A 16,960-nucleotide genomic window follows, 5' to 3' on the forward strand; every position below is an offset into this window, starting at 1 on the left:
ACAGCAAGGAAGCTATAATAATGCTGACTGTGTGTTTTCACATCTTTCTTGTCAGAAAGTCCCCAGTGTTCAAGAGTTGTTGTTTTTTTTCTGGTTAAATTTTTTTCCCAAAATCAGTAAAGTTTTCATAGGCATTTATTGTTTAATCAGATACTTTCTCTGGTGTCGAAATTTTCTCAGCAGAAATTGCCTATTTGTGGCAATGTGGTAAAAATGTTTTTTCCAAACTGAAGTCAGATAGTCTAGGTAAACAAGCCCAGAAAGCTAAGGATCCTCATAGGCTAAACTAACAAAAAAAAAGAACCAGAGCACATTAGGAACTGATATCATTTGATACCACTTAATGTCTCTTATATTGGTTTCCTCCAGGTGCTCTGGTTTTCAAAGTATAATACATATAGGTTATGTTAGTATGTGACTTTAAATTGACTGTGGGTGTGAATGTTAGTGTCAGTGGTTGTATGTGTCAGCAGTGGGATGGATTTAAAGGTTTACCCTTCCCACTGTGGGAAGCAATAATCAGGTATAGATGATGGATATACAGACTTAAAAGTGGACCAACTAGAGCCAGTGATACAGAAAACTCCAAACACAGGGGTTAGTCACAGATTCCTAATCTGCTGTCTTTAGTTTCATTATACACGAAAAACACAACACTTGTTAATTTCAGTTAAGTATATTTAATCAATCCGAAACTGATGGTACAGTGGGGCTGTGGCAAAATTATGCAGGCCCTTTGGGAGAGAAAGTTGGACCTGGTTGGCCAAGCTTTTTCTGCAATTAAACGTGACATCATTCAGCTCTCGCACTATAAGCTCACCAAGGCACGTTACTATCAACATATTGTATATTGGCAAAAAAGTTACTTACATTCAGCTTATGTCAATATATTGTAATTTTTATTAGAACAAACAATCGTCTTAGTTGTTATCCAGTGACCACATCATGAGAAACGTGTCTGGTTCTAGATTTGAAGGGCGCCCTTGATTTTTATCCAGTCATACTTAGACTCCTGTTTTATGACTTTAAAATGGCTTGTACAATATAAAGGCCAGACAGACACATACATCTGGTTGTTGAATCACTTTCAGCTTAGAAAGTAAACACAGCAAATCTGTTCTCATAGGCCCACAGTCTCAAACCACAACTTGCTGAAGCAGCAATAGGAAGTTCACTTGTGTCCAGAAGTGAGAGAGACAAGTGTGTACCTTAATGTTAAAATAGTAACTTAAACTTACATGTCTCTGATGGTAGTAATAAAAACAAATTATAAATTTTCTTTCTAAATAAGACATCCTACAACATACATTGTTTTGGCCATTTTAACCACTTGGTCTAAAGTCCTGTATTAAAAACATTTATCATGCAGATGAGTTATAATAGGTTCAGGGTTCTTTTCCTCTTCATTCTCTACCAGTTTTTTAGTGTCCGCCACATCAGCCTGCGACTGGTCATTGCTAAAGAAGAGCGGGTTGGCAAAGTTAGTTAAAGTGTCAGGAATGGGTACGCGATGACCAGACTTCCTGAAGAGGAAGAAGGCAATGACTGCCCCCATGGCAATTCCAACAATAATCACCACTACTGCCAAAACTATGTGACCACGGCTGGGATGTTTGGGCGAAGGTCCTGCACAGATTAAAGCAAATCATGATCAGCAAAAAGAATTCTGAGTGAAATACATATTATAGAGAGGTTGTACTTACCAGGGGATTTCGGTGATGGTGTTGGTGGTATTACTGTTGAGAAAAAAGGAAAAAGTGTTGAGATAAACACACTTTAATGAAGTATGCTATTGTACATCATTTATTCATTGGCGAAGCAAACGTTAGGCACTTTATGCAATGTAACGTGACTATAAACATGGTGTAGTTAAAGAGGAGCAATGTTTCTGTAGGTAGAGATGTCCTGAACCAGGACATCTCCACTTAAATAAACTGAGTACAGTTTGTACACTGAGTACATTACTGAATATGCTTCATTTAAGTAAAGTGAATGAGTGAAGACTCATTACACTGCTGCATGTGACCCAAGCAGGCATCAGGTCAAAAATATTGTGTGGTCGAATTTCATCATTACGATTAAAACCATAGTTATTATTATTATTAAGAATAATTTTACCTTTAGGTGTTTTGCAGATGTACGATCTATACCCCGGACTGCCTGCCTTCCATTTCCCATCTGAAGAAACAATCCGCCCATAACTATAATCAATAGGTTGACCTTCACCCCAGTTAGTGAAGTCCATGACTGACTGGTCCAACCACATCCACTCCCCTGGAAATGCACATAAATACATTTAGCTTGTTTCAGTTGGTGCTCTACGTTATTAAAATCTCTGCAGAAAACATATATTGCAACTTATTATTGTGATGCACTTTAATAAGATAAAAAATTCACTTTACCTTTATGAGTTTTATACAGGCCTATCCAGAAACTGGGGTGGCTGTCTTCAAATGTCTTTACATTGTTTTTAAAGAATTCTTGTTCAAATGAGTCTTCAATGCTGGCTAGTGATCCACCTTGGCAAAGCCAAACAGTAGTCTTTAGTGAAAGTTATGGGCTGTTACAAAAATGTCTGAAAATACAGAAAACACTTACCATGTCTTGCACAACTAGTAGCTGCGTCTGGCCAGGTTCTTTCTTCCGTGAAGAACATATAACAGTTACCCTTAAATGGTATCCAGAAAAAACGATTTGAGTTTGCTGTATTTGGGTTTTCAGGACAAACTCCTGGAAAATTACTTGACTCTGTTGGTGGCACATCTGTGAAGAAGTGAGTGGCGACAGTGGAATAAACTATTTACACAGTTTCATACTTATATACATATAATACATTTAATTAAAATACATCCTTCATTTTTTTCAGGTGTGCTAATGAATGCCAAATTTAAAGGCATAGAATGTAAATGCATGCATTCCATATAATTAACAAGTGAAGTGTCCACACAGATAAATGTATTTTGATATGCTTAAGTGTAATAAAGTAAAGTTCAGACATGTTGGCATTTAGGTTGGGTTTTGTATTCATACATTTCCATGAAAAGAGACTGTTATTAAATGTACCTGTAGACTTCATACAAACACTGTAAATGGTCATATTGCAGCTGGCAGTTTTCCATTTTCCATCAACATCAATGTAAACACAAGGTTGATCCGTCCTTGGTTCATTATCATCCCATTGAGTAAATCTCATTTTCCAGCCATCAATATATTTGTAATAACCATTGGTCTGAAAACAAAAATTGATTCTCATTGCAGTTTTAATATTTTCTAGAAAATCTGCAGCCTTTTATTTTTAATGAATGAATGATGAACATTTAAGGTACATTAACAACATGGCTGCTTGGACCCCTTTTATCCAGACTGAAGTATTTTAATGAATTATCTTTTTTTTAAAAAAAAAAAAAAGGATTTTGAGCACTATACCTGCTGTTTGTTCAGTCCAATCCACAGCGGAGCTTTGAGATTCAGAGCCAACAGTTCGACATAGGCATGTGTCCACTGATTTCGCAGGCTAGCCAGGTTTGCACCTTCATTTTCACAGTATTTTTTGGCTGCATCCCAGTTCATTTGTTGAGTAATAACCTTGATAGAGTCATTAAATATGTCAACATAGTCGTTGTGACTCGTTGGTTCAGGGGCGTCTGGGATAGATGGGACTGTTACAGAGAGAATTGAAGGTATTTTAGTGTAAGCATAAGTCAAGAGCTGTTGTATAAATGCATTTTCCCAAGATAAATGCAATTTCTTAAAATATTATTAATATTATAAATCTTTTGTTGAAATGCTAACTAAACCATAGCTTTAACCACTGGAAAATATTGCTTATGCTACTAAAAAGCCATATAGCTACTTTCAAGTATAACAGACGAGATTGATTGGTTTTGATATTGTTTTCCTTTGATAAACTGTGTTAATCCCTATGGTGAAGCTGTTATGTATTGTACGTACATAAAAAATAAGTACAACAAGTTTCCATATTCATGTTCATAGAGAGTGATTGGAAAGTTAGAAGATATTCACCAATGATAGTCCTTGTGTGAAAACAAACTCACCAACATTTTGAAGACAGATAAATCCATTGGTGTCATTGCAGGGCGTAGGTGTCCATTTACCAATACCAAGGGCAGGATCAGTATTGATCACAACACATTTGTCCTGGGAAAGTACACAGCGGGCCAAGAGCATACAGTTAGGTTCCAACATAATTTCAAAAGTATAGTAACACATTTTCTGTTTAGGAATACACCTTACTTTGAATAGCAATATTAGTTATGTAATTTGAGTGGTATTAACACATAAATGTATAGTCCAACCTAAGTCTGGCATTAATAGTCTGCTAATAGAAATTACAGAATTATCTGAATAAAGACACAACTTCAAAATTAATTAAGAAAAACATTGTGTGAGAATGTTAAAATGTGTTGTAAAAATTAATCAGAAAGTCAAGAGGAATCACAGCTAAAAAGAAATATATATATATATATATATATATATATATATATATATATATATATATATATATATATATTGATTTTAAATTAGCATTTAAGAAGCTAGCTAGCTAAATGACAAATATGGTGACTTGTATTCTGTACTTAAGTTTTAAAGAACTACTTACATCTGCTCTGTGATAATTGTACTGCAATGTAAACCAAGAGATTAGAAATGTTTATAAATACAGAAAAAACATATAAACAATACAAATGTATTTCATTCTTGTGGTGAATATGCAGCACAGTCTTGTGCACAGTTATGCCTTTAATAAATTAAATGTGAACATTACCCATCCCATACTGAGGTGTCTCTAAAATTGAGAAACAAACAATGGAGAAACAAAATGTCAAATTTTAATCATATTGTAGGCTATATTCATACATATAATGTAATTTGTAGAGATGCATCAATTGCAATTTTGTGAACTGATCCCATTTAATTGTAATTAAAAAAACTACTATTAGATAACTTGATGAACATGAACGAGATAATGCACAAAACTAGATACAGTATCTCTGACTGATCGACGGTTGTCAGTCATTGCCGATCAAGCTTAAAACAGGCCAATTCAAATCTGTGGCAAATCGATCGATGCATGGCTAATAAAGTGCATAAAAGATAATTCAACATGTTACCCAGAAGATGTAAGATCCAATTCGAAAAATGCGATGTGTCTAAAATTGAGAAACCAACAATGGAGAAACATAGTGTCACTTTCAATATATAGAATCTCATTAACATAATGTATTCACTAACACCTTACCCTAACCCTAACATCACAACTAAATGCCTAACTTTAGCCTTAGCTCAACCTAATTCAACCCTATTCTTAACCATGAAACCTAGTCTTAAACCCCAAAACTTTCTTTGAAGTTGTGAGGAATGGCTAAAATTTCCTAATAGACCAGATGTAATAATAGTATTTATACAAAATGTGTTCACACACATTGACAAGCATACACACTCACACACACACACGGAGTAAAAACACAATAAAGATTGTGTATACTTACGTTAAAATTGATATATGATCTTGGCTGCCCATCAGTCCATAGAAATTCATTACCATGTAAGCTATGCAAACCAGTCCAAAGGTTAAGAGTAGATGTGTCAGCCATTTGACTCATCAAAAACACTGAAAACACAATAATGTTTTCTTTACTTGTGGAGGTGCACTGGAAAACAGTTTTTAATCTGTGGGTCTAATATAAACTGAACAACAGAACGGCAATGGCAGAGTAAAAAGTTCATTGTGGTTTTGAAATGAACACTTCTAGAGACTTCGAAAAAGGCACATAGGCTACTTAACAAGTGCTTATGAATATCCAATATATACTGTATATGAAAAAATAATAAATAAAATAAAAAATGTATGTATATTTTCTTCTTTTGTTATCTGAACATACACTGCAGCAGTGTGGCTGCTAAAGCAGCAGCAGCAGTAATGAAAAGCTTCAGACAGGCAACATTAAAAAGGGAAATGTTTTACTATACTAGCACCCACTGTGTTTGGTTTTGTTTTTTTCTATAAACTCATGTTGTACCTTGTCTGATCCTACCCAAACGATGCCACAAATGCCCTCAGTGCTCTGAGACACTTCTCAGTTTTGTCTTTCCTCAGTTTTATGTTTTTTTGCCAAGAGAACAGTGTGTCATGGCTAGCAGTCCCTGGCTTTACTGGAAATCCCTTCGAGGTGCTACTACTGTCTGATAGCAAACACAGACACGACAATAAAACTTCGAACACTGGACAGTCTTTTCCATGCTGTCTTAAATGTTTGGTCAGGTTTAGTCACTTGGTAATGTGCAACTAAACTTGGACCTAATTAGCTCATCCTTGTTTTTTTTTCCCTCTATAATGATGCCACAGTTTTGGCTGTTGTAACTTGTAATGTTAGCTGTGCATGCTAGCTCATATCTAAACAAATGATGTTGGTTCTGTGTTGCAGAACTGATTAGCAGAACCATAATTGAGTTTTTGCTATGGGTACCTAGTAGTATTTGATTTTGTATCTAATTTGCAACAGATTTTCAGTTCCCAATCCTTACTCTACACTGTATATTAAGAAAAATATTTTAAACAAACCTTGCACATGTCTTGAGGAAATGGAGGCTAGATTTCCACCCAGTGACTGGCAGTGTTTCCTTGCTTCATGCCATGTTGATTTCTGGTCTCTAATGATTCTGTAACACTAGAGATGAGATTTGATAATAATAAACCTATTCAACCACTTAAAGAAAAGTATAAAAATTGAAAGTGACTTCTGACCTTAGAGTTAAGTTTCTTCCAGTTGGATGGGCAGCCACCTTTAGGGGGCACAGTGGGAGCCACAGTGCTGTTGGCAGGGGGTGATCCACTACGTTTACAAATAGACTTCCGATCCAGTCCACAGTTATAATCGTGCCAGAAACCTGAAAACCAATTCCAAATATTACAATCAACACTCTTCAACAATATGACTTCATTGACTGTTACCCTCTAATACATTAGTTTTTGTTGGTAGTGTTGGTGTGCCTTATTCCCACACTGATTATAATGATGGTGATGTTGATGTCATTCAAGTGACTACTTAAGCATGGATAATTCCCAGGAAAAAAATAAAATACTGTATTTATTGAATGCAATACAATATGTAAGCATTCAAATGTCAAAACATTGTGTGACTTGTTGTGCAACAGCATCATAACCACGTCACAAAAGAAACCAAAACTGAAATGTTAAGGATTACAACTTCAGTGCTTTTTTTAAATCAAATTTTGCTGTGAATTTCATATTTTAGTTTACTTACCTGTGAAAGGTTGCATGGCGACACAGTTCTCATCATAATTTTTGAAATCAGGCTGACCTTCATCCCACCTTTGAAACACCACTTGAGAACCATCCATCCATCTTAAAGCAATACAAGCAAGTTAACCGATGTTGTGTCACAACATAGTAAACATGATGATGATGTAATGATTCTATGACGTAAAGTCTAGAGACCAAAACGCTTTTTTTTAATTATTCCAATAACAACAAATCAGTTAGACTGTTAGTTAAAATGCTTAAATCAATGCTTTGTATTTCATACTCACTCAAATGTTCCATCAAAATCTACAGTCAGACCTATCCAGTAAGGCGAATAACTTTCAGATATCTACAAATAGAAACAGAGGAATATAGTAAACTACCTAGCTTTGTGTTGAAGTTAACTGCCAATAAACAACATAAGTAATGTAGTATACATGTCACTACTCACCTGTTGCCATAAGAAGATACTTTCAGCTTCACTGGTAAAAGATACCAAGTCACCATGCCTCTGTTGGCAGAATTTACGAGCATCTGTCATGGCATTTCTTTCATTGTTAATATAGTACTGAGTCCCGTTCCATTCTAGCCACCCATCTGAGGTCTTGTTGTAGTCTGAAAATGAAGTATGTAATATAGTTTCAGTATATGTGTACGTGATTTTTTTAAGGTGCTTTCTAAATAGTCTGTAATTTGTTAAAAGATATACAGCAGTGGTCCCCAACCTTTTTTGGGCCACAGATCGTTTTAATGTTAGACAATATTTTCATGGACTGGCCTTTGAGGTGTGGCGGATAATTACAACTAAATAAAATGATACGACCAGCATAAAAAATATTTTTGTCTAAATATTTAGGGGTTTTCGATCAAAATGAGATTGTCAAAGTTAAGCGGTTTTGAAGGCTTCATTGCCATCATTAATTATGCAGAGCGGGCTTGGTGCGTGGGAACAACCTGTCGCAGTTAATCCATATTTCCAGGACTCACTACCAGGACTCCTGGTAGTGTCCGTTAAATGCAGCTTTCTTTTTCTTTGAAGTCGTAGGCTTTCCTTCTGTCTCTTCACTAGCTCTTTTATCCTGCGCAAAGAAACTTTCCAAAGACATTTGTTTTTTGTTCATTTTGCTAGCTTGGGGGGTTTCAATTAACGGTAATGTATTATATGTTACCGGCCAGAGGAGCCCCTTTAAGAAGGTAGTGGATGTAGGTAAGACGTGACCGAGGCAAAGATCTTGACATGCTTTAAGAGTGAATTATAGACAGATGAGGAGGAGAGAATCAGGTAATTTTCCAAAATAAAACATTGTTTAGAATCAGATAATAAATAAAAAGGGAAATAATGGGGGACCACTGATATACAGTCAACGGAGTAAAGCAGCAGCTAAAGGTCAGTTCATACTTTCTGCATCTGCATGTCAAAAAGATTCTGTGTGATGTTAATTTTTTTATTTGCCCATGTTCAGTTACACTTTAACAATCAATGTCGTCTCATACTTACTAGGAGTGACAGGTTCTGGAACTGGACCTGGAGTCACTCCTGTAATGGAAAATAAAAAATACACCTAATTACACTTAAAGTAGATACTATATGAAGTAGACTTCCAAAAACAATCACTCACTTAATAATTGTTACCAAAGAGCAAAATGTTTTTTAGATGCCTGTTTCTTGGCTGGAGTGTTAATTTTCTGTTCCAAAAAACACATGTAGTTTGTTTTAGTCACATTTTAGTTGTTTATCTAATTTCATTTTAGTCAAGATTTACTCTGTGAAACCCTGGTTTAACTTTAGTCAGTGTTTTAGTCACAGTTTTAACTTACTTTAACTTATGGACTTTGTGAATAATATTGTCAGGCTTGTAATACAGAAAACCAATTATTTACATTGAATATTCAGGTAAAGGCATGGGTATAACTTATCTAAATGTGGGTTGTACGTGGTGAAATAAAGATAACAATAAAAACAAAAGTGCCAATGCTGCCAAAACACCACCACCTAAACATTAACACTGGCAGGTAGCGTTAATATTGTGGCTGATTGGTGTATGAGTTGAACTAGAGTTAGCATTGACGTATGAGTTGTTTGGGTCTGGTACCAAGATTTGCAGGTGTGGGTGTGAGAAAGATCCACCAACACAGAGGACTTGCATATAGAATTACATACATGCTAAAAGAAGAAAAAGTGCTTTCAGATGGGGACTGAATGGGGGATTTCACTGTACAATTTTTAAAAAAAATCATTGTTGTAAAATGCAGTTATTAAATAAACATTTGTCGACAAATATTTTTTGGCAGAATCAACACTTTTTACCTATACGAATCTGACACACCCATCCATTTTTTTTCTCACAGTGCGCATCGTTCCAGGACCCATTTTCATCCCACATTCTTGTAATGAATTCAGCGCACGATTGCACATTGTTTTTATTGTTCGGCTGTCCTTTCCGCCAGTGTTGGAAATTTACCTAAAAAAACAAGAGCAATCAATAAAACTTACTGATTGATTTATTTTGATAAGAATACTCATACTGTAAACTAAAACTAATTTACTCAACCACTGTAGAAGGAGAAGTTGTTAACTTACTGGGGATTTATCGCTCCATATGTAACCAGTGAGTGGGTCAGGGGCATTAAGTCCAATCCAGACAGTTGTATAGCTATAATAGGGAATACACATGATTGATTAGATTATATGAGCTGTGTATCTTGGACACCATTTACTGTGGTAAACATTATGACTATGTTCAACCTATATATACATATGTATGTGTATATACGCGAATGTATGTGTACTTCTTTGATGCAGCTACTGTGTGATTTTAGATAGGATAGACGGTTAAATTGTTACAGAAAATCCTAAATGTGTGCAATCAGGTTAAAGAATACCTTGATGGTTTCACTTGTAGCTGAGCGTGGTTGTGGATACTGAGGAGATCTCCTCCGATGGCGTTGCAGTAATCCCTGGCCTCATACCATGTCCGCTTGAGTGAAAAAACCTTATACACAAGACAAGCTAATAAGGTCTCTTTTCACCCTGTGGTTGATTCTTTATTAACCTGAATATTAAAGTTGTAGCTGGTGTTTTAATGACTGAATAATCTAAACATTTGTTTCTGAATGAATCAATTGACCATTTGGTGGAAAATGTGGTTATTATTATTTTATAATAATAATAATTATTATTATTATGAATTATGATTTTATCATTATTCATTTTATTAATAGTGAGATACATGCCCAATTGTAAGGGGTGGGGGTCTTCTTTGGTGTATATACCAAACAATTTATGTCTATGTGTTAACTGGATTTAGGCTGGATTTTACCTTATAGCAGACTTTTCGTGTTGCTAGTGGATTCCAGCCATCTGCACACTTGAGAGGAGGAGGAGTTGGTGGGGGAGTGGTTGGAACTGCCCCTTCTGCCTGGTGTTTGCAAATGTATTTTTCCTTATTGCTGCAGGGCAACACATCCCACAGGCCAGCAAAAATCCCAGTTGTCATGGCAACACAGCCCTGTTGATGGCCTTGTGTTGTCCAGGGAGAAACTGTTAGCTGTAAATTGTGGAGCTACTTCTAAGCACATGTTGCAGAGTGAAGGTAAAATGTCCTGTACCTGGCATTTCAGCGTTCCAATGGGTAAATCTGACAGAGTCTGAGTTGGTCCACACAAATGCATCTATGTTTTTCTGGTTTGAGAGCCCAAGCCAGAAGTATTTCTCTGGTCTAGAGCCCACCAAACTAATAAGGAATGCATTATCCACCCTGGAAATATTTACAAGAGTAAGATCAAATACAGCATGCTTAGGTGTAATACGCAACAATTTTGTGAACAAATAAAGAGGTTTCTTTACCCAGTTGTAACATCAGCCAAGTATGAGTCTGAGCTCTTGCAGTCATCCTTTGCTTCATCAAATGTCTTTGTCTGTGTTCCTACAAAGTAGCAGTAGGATCCATGTCTTTTCCAACCCTGGATCAATGAAACATAGAATTAATCATTTTGTAATGCAACATATTATACTGTATTTCCATGTATTTATCAATTATTAATTATTAATCTCTAAACACACTGAGATATCAGCTTTTAACTATGTTTGTTTTTTGTTGTTTGTTTCTTATCCATTCTAAATCAACAGTCTTCCTATTTCTCACTATAAATACTCAAATATTAAAATAGTACTTACGTACATTGTATATATACACTTAATTAAAAATAAATTCTTTAGACCCTATGTCTGATTATGCAGATTGTTAAGCAATCTGCAATATATGCAATGCATGCCAATTAGGATTAGGTAGGTTTGTTAAAATTGCACTATATAAGGAATAAATCTTGTGTGAAGTTTTAGTGATTCTTCATTGTAAAAACCAGGTACTGCAGTTGTTTCATTGGAAAAGAATCAAAAGAAACACTCAAAAGCAACACTGCGCTGGAGAATTAGGTAGGCTTGCAAACATCTGCTCTGATGTGCAACTGATTGGTAAGCCAGAGAAGGTGGTAATTGTTAAACACAGTAGTATATTTTTATGCTTAATGAGTCCAAATTATTTCTAAATGTGCAAAACTAGCAAAAGCACATCACAGGCTTCATAAAGAGGGGACCACCTTTTCACCAATGCAACAGTTTTTCTGTGAAAAAAGGGCTAATGCTTCTGCATTACGTACAGATTTGCAGCCTATATTCTGGTCCAGTTCATCTCCAGAGGGTTCAGAGGCACTTTCCTTCATACAGATGAAGCCGTGTTTCTCATCACATGCATGATCATCCCAGTTCCCATTCTGCAAGAAAGAAGGTCCAGAAAATGTTTAGCTAAATAAAAACTGGGTGATGATGAATATAGGTAAACAATTTATGTCCTAAAAAAATTTACCAAAGTCATCAAATATATTCTCCTAAATACATACATATAGACAATATGATACACAAAATCTACACACATTTGTGGAACATCTCATTTCAGCACGTCATGTAGTCATGTAACAGCTGCTGTTCCTCTAGGAAAGTCACAAATCCAGCAATATTTGATATTTGGTAATCAGTAGGGTCAAAGTCAGGGTGTTGTACAGGGCAGTTGTTTTTCTACTACAAATTCTGCAAACCATGGTTTTTTAATCTCGCTTTCTACACAGGGGTGGTTCCATGTTCATACAGGAAACAGGGCTCACCCTAACTGTTGCCGAAAATGCTGTGTAAGTAGCAGTGAACTTTAGCATGACTAATAGATTAACAGTTTTCCATTTAGCTTCCATGAGCAGGTTAGTTTTCACCATTAGAAAAAAATGTATTATTTTATAAGTAGCTAGTGCAAGCACGATACCCAATACTCCTTACCTCTCCCCTGATGAGAATACAGTCCTTTATATCAGTGCCGACTCCTGGTTTGCCATACTCCCAGCTAGTAAAGCTGACAGTAGAGTGGTCACTCCAGTCAAACAGCCCCTCTGTCTTCTTGTCATTCAGTCCAATCCAAAGCTCATCAGTTGAAGCTGAAGACATAGACAAAAGAATTATATTTCCATCAACCATCCATTATTTTCATTATTTGGAGCTCAACTTGTAATGCATGTTCACTGTGTTATGTTTGTCAGTTAGAGACTTTCACTGGTCTGTGGTATGTGTTGTATGTATGTTGCATGTTGTAGGTACAAAAAATACAAAATATAATTTGATTGAAACAATGACTAATAACCTGTTTAACATGTTCAGATTTTTTTTTTTTTTTTATCTTTTAGGAAATATACCACCAACCATCAGGATAAAAAAGCAATTATTTAATGTATTTGTATTTAATGTATTTTAATGAGTGAGGCAGTTAATCAATTAAAAAGATCAGGATCTGTTCCAGCTCAACAGATAGCAGTTCATGGTTGATCCCACAAAAAACGTTTTATACAAGTTGGGGAAATAAGAAGCAAAAAGGCTTAATGAGTCAATTGCAGTTTGCTACTAGTTACTATTAGAGCTGCAGGTTATGTAAAATTTTTATTAAGAGTGGCACCAGAGAAAGCTGTAGGATCACAAGTCTCTTTTTTTTTGTATTTTGTTTAGTTGTTTTGTCCTCACATACCATATCCAAGTTGAGAGATGACAAAGCTTTGGTCTTCCACATTGTGCATGCTCACAAGGTCTCCTCCCTCCTTACGGCAAGCTTTCTGGGCATCAGACCATGTTTTCTGAGTACGATCAAGGTGGAAGCAGTGTCCATTGTAAGGAATCCAAGGTCTTGAACAAAATCCTGTCTCAGCAGCTGATTATGAAAAGAATCAAGTCACTGATTTCATACATTTAACCGAAGTGACCAGAGAATGGCTTGGCCGGTTGTTTACCTTCAGTAGGACGAGCAACAGCTCCTTCACTATAGCAGATATAGCCCAGTTTCTTGGTGCACTGTGAACTTTGCCATGAGTACTGAACAGCACCATCAACAATTGCACAACTGTGTCCTGGATTAGGAAGCGGATGTCCTAAAACAAGATCATGATAATACTTTACATGGTAGCTCAGACTCATATCAGGGTCTATGTTGTATATAACATACCGATACAACAGTTAAAATTATTAAAAAAAAGAACACAAATACAAAGAGAACAATGCAGCCCGTAAGTAATGGTGACAGTATGGGTATGTGTCAAAGTCTAGTTTGCTAGTAGTAGTAGTAGTCATAGAGTATTTTACAATAGTTGCATAAAATATAAATGACAAAATGATTATAGTATAATTAAACAGGATCTTTTGGCTCTAAGTCACATCAGCATACAGGGTAAAAGCCAAGCAAACACAATGGATGAAAAACAGAATGCCTGGAAATGCAAGTAAGTAACTAAAATGTGTGATCATTATTTTATATTTTGCTTGAATTGATGCTCAGTAGTCAGCAGTTGAAAATTGGCATCATGTATCACTTTTTGACCGAACTTGTTCTGTTTGTAGACTGGTGAGATGTCCACATTATAGCATATTTGAAAACATGTCATCACAAAGATATGTTAACAGTATCTCATTATTAACAATGTGACCAAAGTCTTATCATGTAGAGGAGTCTTTAACAATATGATATTGCACAGCCCTAGTCTGGAGTCTAGGTGGTCTACTAAACTAGCAGGTAGAAATGAGGTAAGACAGATGCAATAGATCAGAGAATCAGTTTAGCTTAGTATTAGTAGAAAAGAACACTAACTATTGTTATAGAAAGAAAACCTACCTGAATCCCAATTCAGATACCGGTAAGGCTTTCCATTAGACCACTGCCAGCCATGTTCAGAGTTAAGGATCAGTCCAATCCACAGCTTGTCCCCCTGTCCACTAATTTCTGTTCCAAGTAGTGCTGTTGTGTGCATGTTTAAAAATTAAAATAATAAATAACCAGTAAGGCTTAAACCATAATCACCAGCCTGATTACCATCTTAAAAATATCCATGATTTTGTTTAAATCGGTCATTACCAGTGGTGCATTGAATACTATATACGTGCACTCACAAAAATATTTTAATGAAACATTTGGTAACTAAAGCATTTATTATTGGAAGTGACATTCCAGATCACAGTACACTATAAGAAATTCAGTATTGAGTCGCCTTACCTGTAACGTAAGCCTGCTCGTGAGGATCAGTAATACTGAGCAGGGAGGCACCCTGCTGTTTGCAACTGGCTTCGGCCTGGGACCAAGTGAGAGCTGACTGTGTGTTGAGCTGGTAATATGCTCCCGTTGTGATGTGTTTTTTCCACGTTTCCTTGGCTGCGATATATACATACAATACAGTAGAAAAAACATGCAGTTGTATTTAGAGATGTTTTTTTTTTCTTATGTAACCTCAACCTGTTTTTGTAAAATGTTATAGGTACACTCAAATGTACAGTAATGTTTTTCTCACTGCAGTATAATAAAACTTTAGATCTCACTGGCTGTACTCACAGTTAGTTGGGCAGAAGCCCCAGAGTTCATGCTCATATTTAGTTTCAACTGCACACCAAAGACGGCCGTCTGATAAGTCTGTCGTAGTGCAGTCATGGTACCATTCGTCCTTGTAAAGGAAGGGAAACATGCACGGTTTACCATATGCATTTCCTCCAATGGTGTATTTTTCTGAAAGACCCAAAAAAGGACAAAAGAACAAAACAACGAATGAGAACAGCTATACTTGTAGTAATTGATCAGCTCTGTCTTCTAGAGATAAACAAGAAACTCAGACTCAAATAGCTACAATGTAAGAGTAATCATTCAATAGATTTACCTAGAACATATATCTTGACTAACTGTTCTGTCTGTCTGTTGGCTACAGCATATGCTGGAGATCGTCAAACAGAATTGTATATGTATCCCCACATATAAAATGTTATTTATGAAACCATCATCTTAATCACTACAGTTTTTGACTTTAAATGTCATGACTCTTTGCATTGTTGACAAACAACGTTGTTGTACCTCTGTATGTTCTTGTGCAAGCACCACTGGATGACCCTGAAATTGTAAGATGGTTGTTGGGTCCTATTGTTTTTGAGAGAACTGCTGCGTTATCGGCAGTGAGCTCAATGTAAAGCTCTTGGCCTTTAAGAGCAAGCAGCGTTTCATTCTTGCATTCCCATTTTTGAAGTTCATTGTTTTCATCACAATCGTAGAGGCTTATTTCACTTCCCACACTTTTTCCTTGGACTCCCAGGCACTTATTCCTCCACGGTACCAGAAGTCGGTCACTAGTCGTCCATTGTGTAATGACGCATAAATCCCATTGTTTAACTAGACAAAAACCAGCCTTGTTTATTAGCTGAAATGGTGAATCTGTGAAAAAAGAAAGAAGTTTCAACTGTAAATAATTGATTTAATATTGCAGTAATAAATGATAGTTACTGACAGAATAAACAGAACATTTTTAAGCACACATTTTGGTTAGAACAAAACAGCCTCACATACAGTGCAGAAAGGTATGTAGAAAATATCTTTATATCAAAACTTTAAATACTGTACCATCTAAACCCAAACAGTATAGTGCTTGGATAAGGAGCACAACAGCTGCAAATGTTGTCTTCATTGCTAGTATTCTTGTGAAAGTTTATCAGCATACATATCCGTGCATTGTTTGCTGGGTCTAAGTGTGAGTGATTGTGGAAAGAAGGCCATTTATTAGCACAGGCACATCCTGTCATCCCACATTGTCTCAGTCTTTTTTGTGAATCATAGCCTAGATAGTGTCATATCTCAAATGTGTTTTGCCAATATTTTGCTTCTGATGAAAAGGGAGGGACAAAATAAACTACATCCGAGTGCTGATGTATGTAGATGCTGTTCCGCTGTAATGCACTCTACTCATCCAGGAACACACATACAGTGTGTACTGAGTGAGTAGTGTTTCACAACAAAAATGAAGGTGATCATCTTAAAAATGGTTTCCCCAAATAGCAATAATTCCTGAGTGTATGTTACCTAAATAAGTCTGAAAAAAATCTGTTCACTGACCTACAGAGGTGGTCTTTGAGAAATGTTATGTTTTGTCCTCCTTGTAACAACACTTCTGCTACTATAAGGACACATTAACAATGTCGGTATACAGTGCTTTGAATTAAATGTCATAAGGACATGTCAACAAATAATTTCATCCTCTGAAAAGAAACAATACAGTTTGGAATGGTGTAATATTGTACAACATATTAGGCCAAAATAATTATACAAGACTGTTGAAGGCAAG

The 16,960-nt window shown here is 36.0% G+C and overlaps 1 protein-coding gene across 2 annotated transcripts; it reads right to left on the minus strand.

The window, feature by feature from the left end:
* Nucleotides 1–684: 684 nt before the first annotated feature.
* Nucleotides 685–16,359, minus strand: LOC113171524 (macrophage mannose receptor 1-like). Of its 2 annotated transcripts, XM_026373938.1 has the most exons (33): nucleotides 16,243–16,359; nucleotides 15,703–16,056; nucleotides 15,193–15,363; nucleotides 14,860–15,015; nucleotides 14,482–14,604; nucleotides 13,607–13,744; nucleotides 13,348–13,527; nucleotides 12,612–12,766; nucleotides 11,945–12,058; nucleotides 11,133–11,248; nucleotides 10,895–11,043; nucleotides 10,606–10,805; nucleotides 10,169–10,278; nucleotides 9,867–9,939; nucleotides 9,594–9,747; nucleotides 8,784–8,822; nucleotides 7,737–7,900; nucleotides 7,573–7,634; nucleotides 7,287–7,387; nucleotides 6,767–6,909; nucleotides 6,584–6,689; nucleotides 5,511–5,632; nucleotides 5,133–5,171; nucleotides 4,787–4,807; nucleotides 4,622–4,642; nucleotides 4,056–4,158; nucleotides 3,427–3,659; nucleotides 3,064–3,229; nucleotides 2,599–2,763; nucleotides 2,403–2,519; nucleotides 2,119–2,274; nucleotides 1,704–1,736; nucleotides 685–1,626 (listed from the first exon to the last, which is right to left on the minus strand). In XM_026373938.1, exons 1-33 carry the CDS (start codon nucleotides 16,304–16,306, stop codon nucleotides 1,349–1,351), a joined length of 4,326 nt encoding a protein of 1,441 aa, XP_026229723.1. In that variant the 5' UTR covers nucleotides 16,307–16,359; the 3' UTR covers nucleotides 685–1,348. The 2 variants fall into 2 exon arrangements, 1 of the variants encoding a protein (XP_026229723.1); XR_003299711.1 differs by lacking the exons at nucleotides 685–1,626; nucleotides 1,704–1,736; nucleotides 3,064–3,229 and having other exon boundaries at nucleotides 2,140–2,274.
* Nucleotides 16,360–16,960: the final 601 nt, after the last annotated feature.

This window comes from Anabas testudineus, chromosome 17 (assembly GCF_900324465.2).
Source record: "Anabas testudineus chromosome 17, fAnaTes1.2, whole genome shotgun sequence".
In the NCBI taxonomy this organism is placed as follows: Eukaryota; Metazoa; Chordata; class Actinopteri; order Anabantiformes; family Anabantidae; genus Anabas; species Anabas testudineus.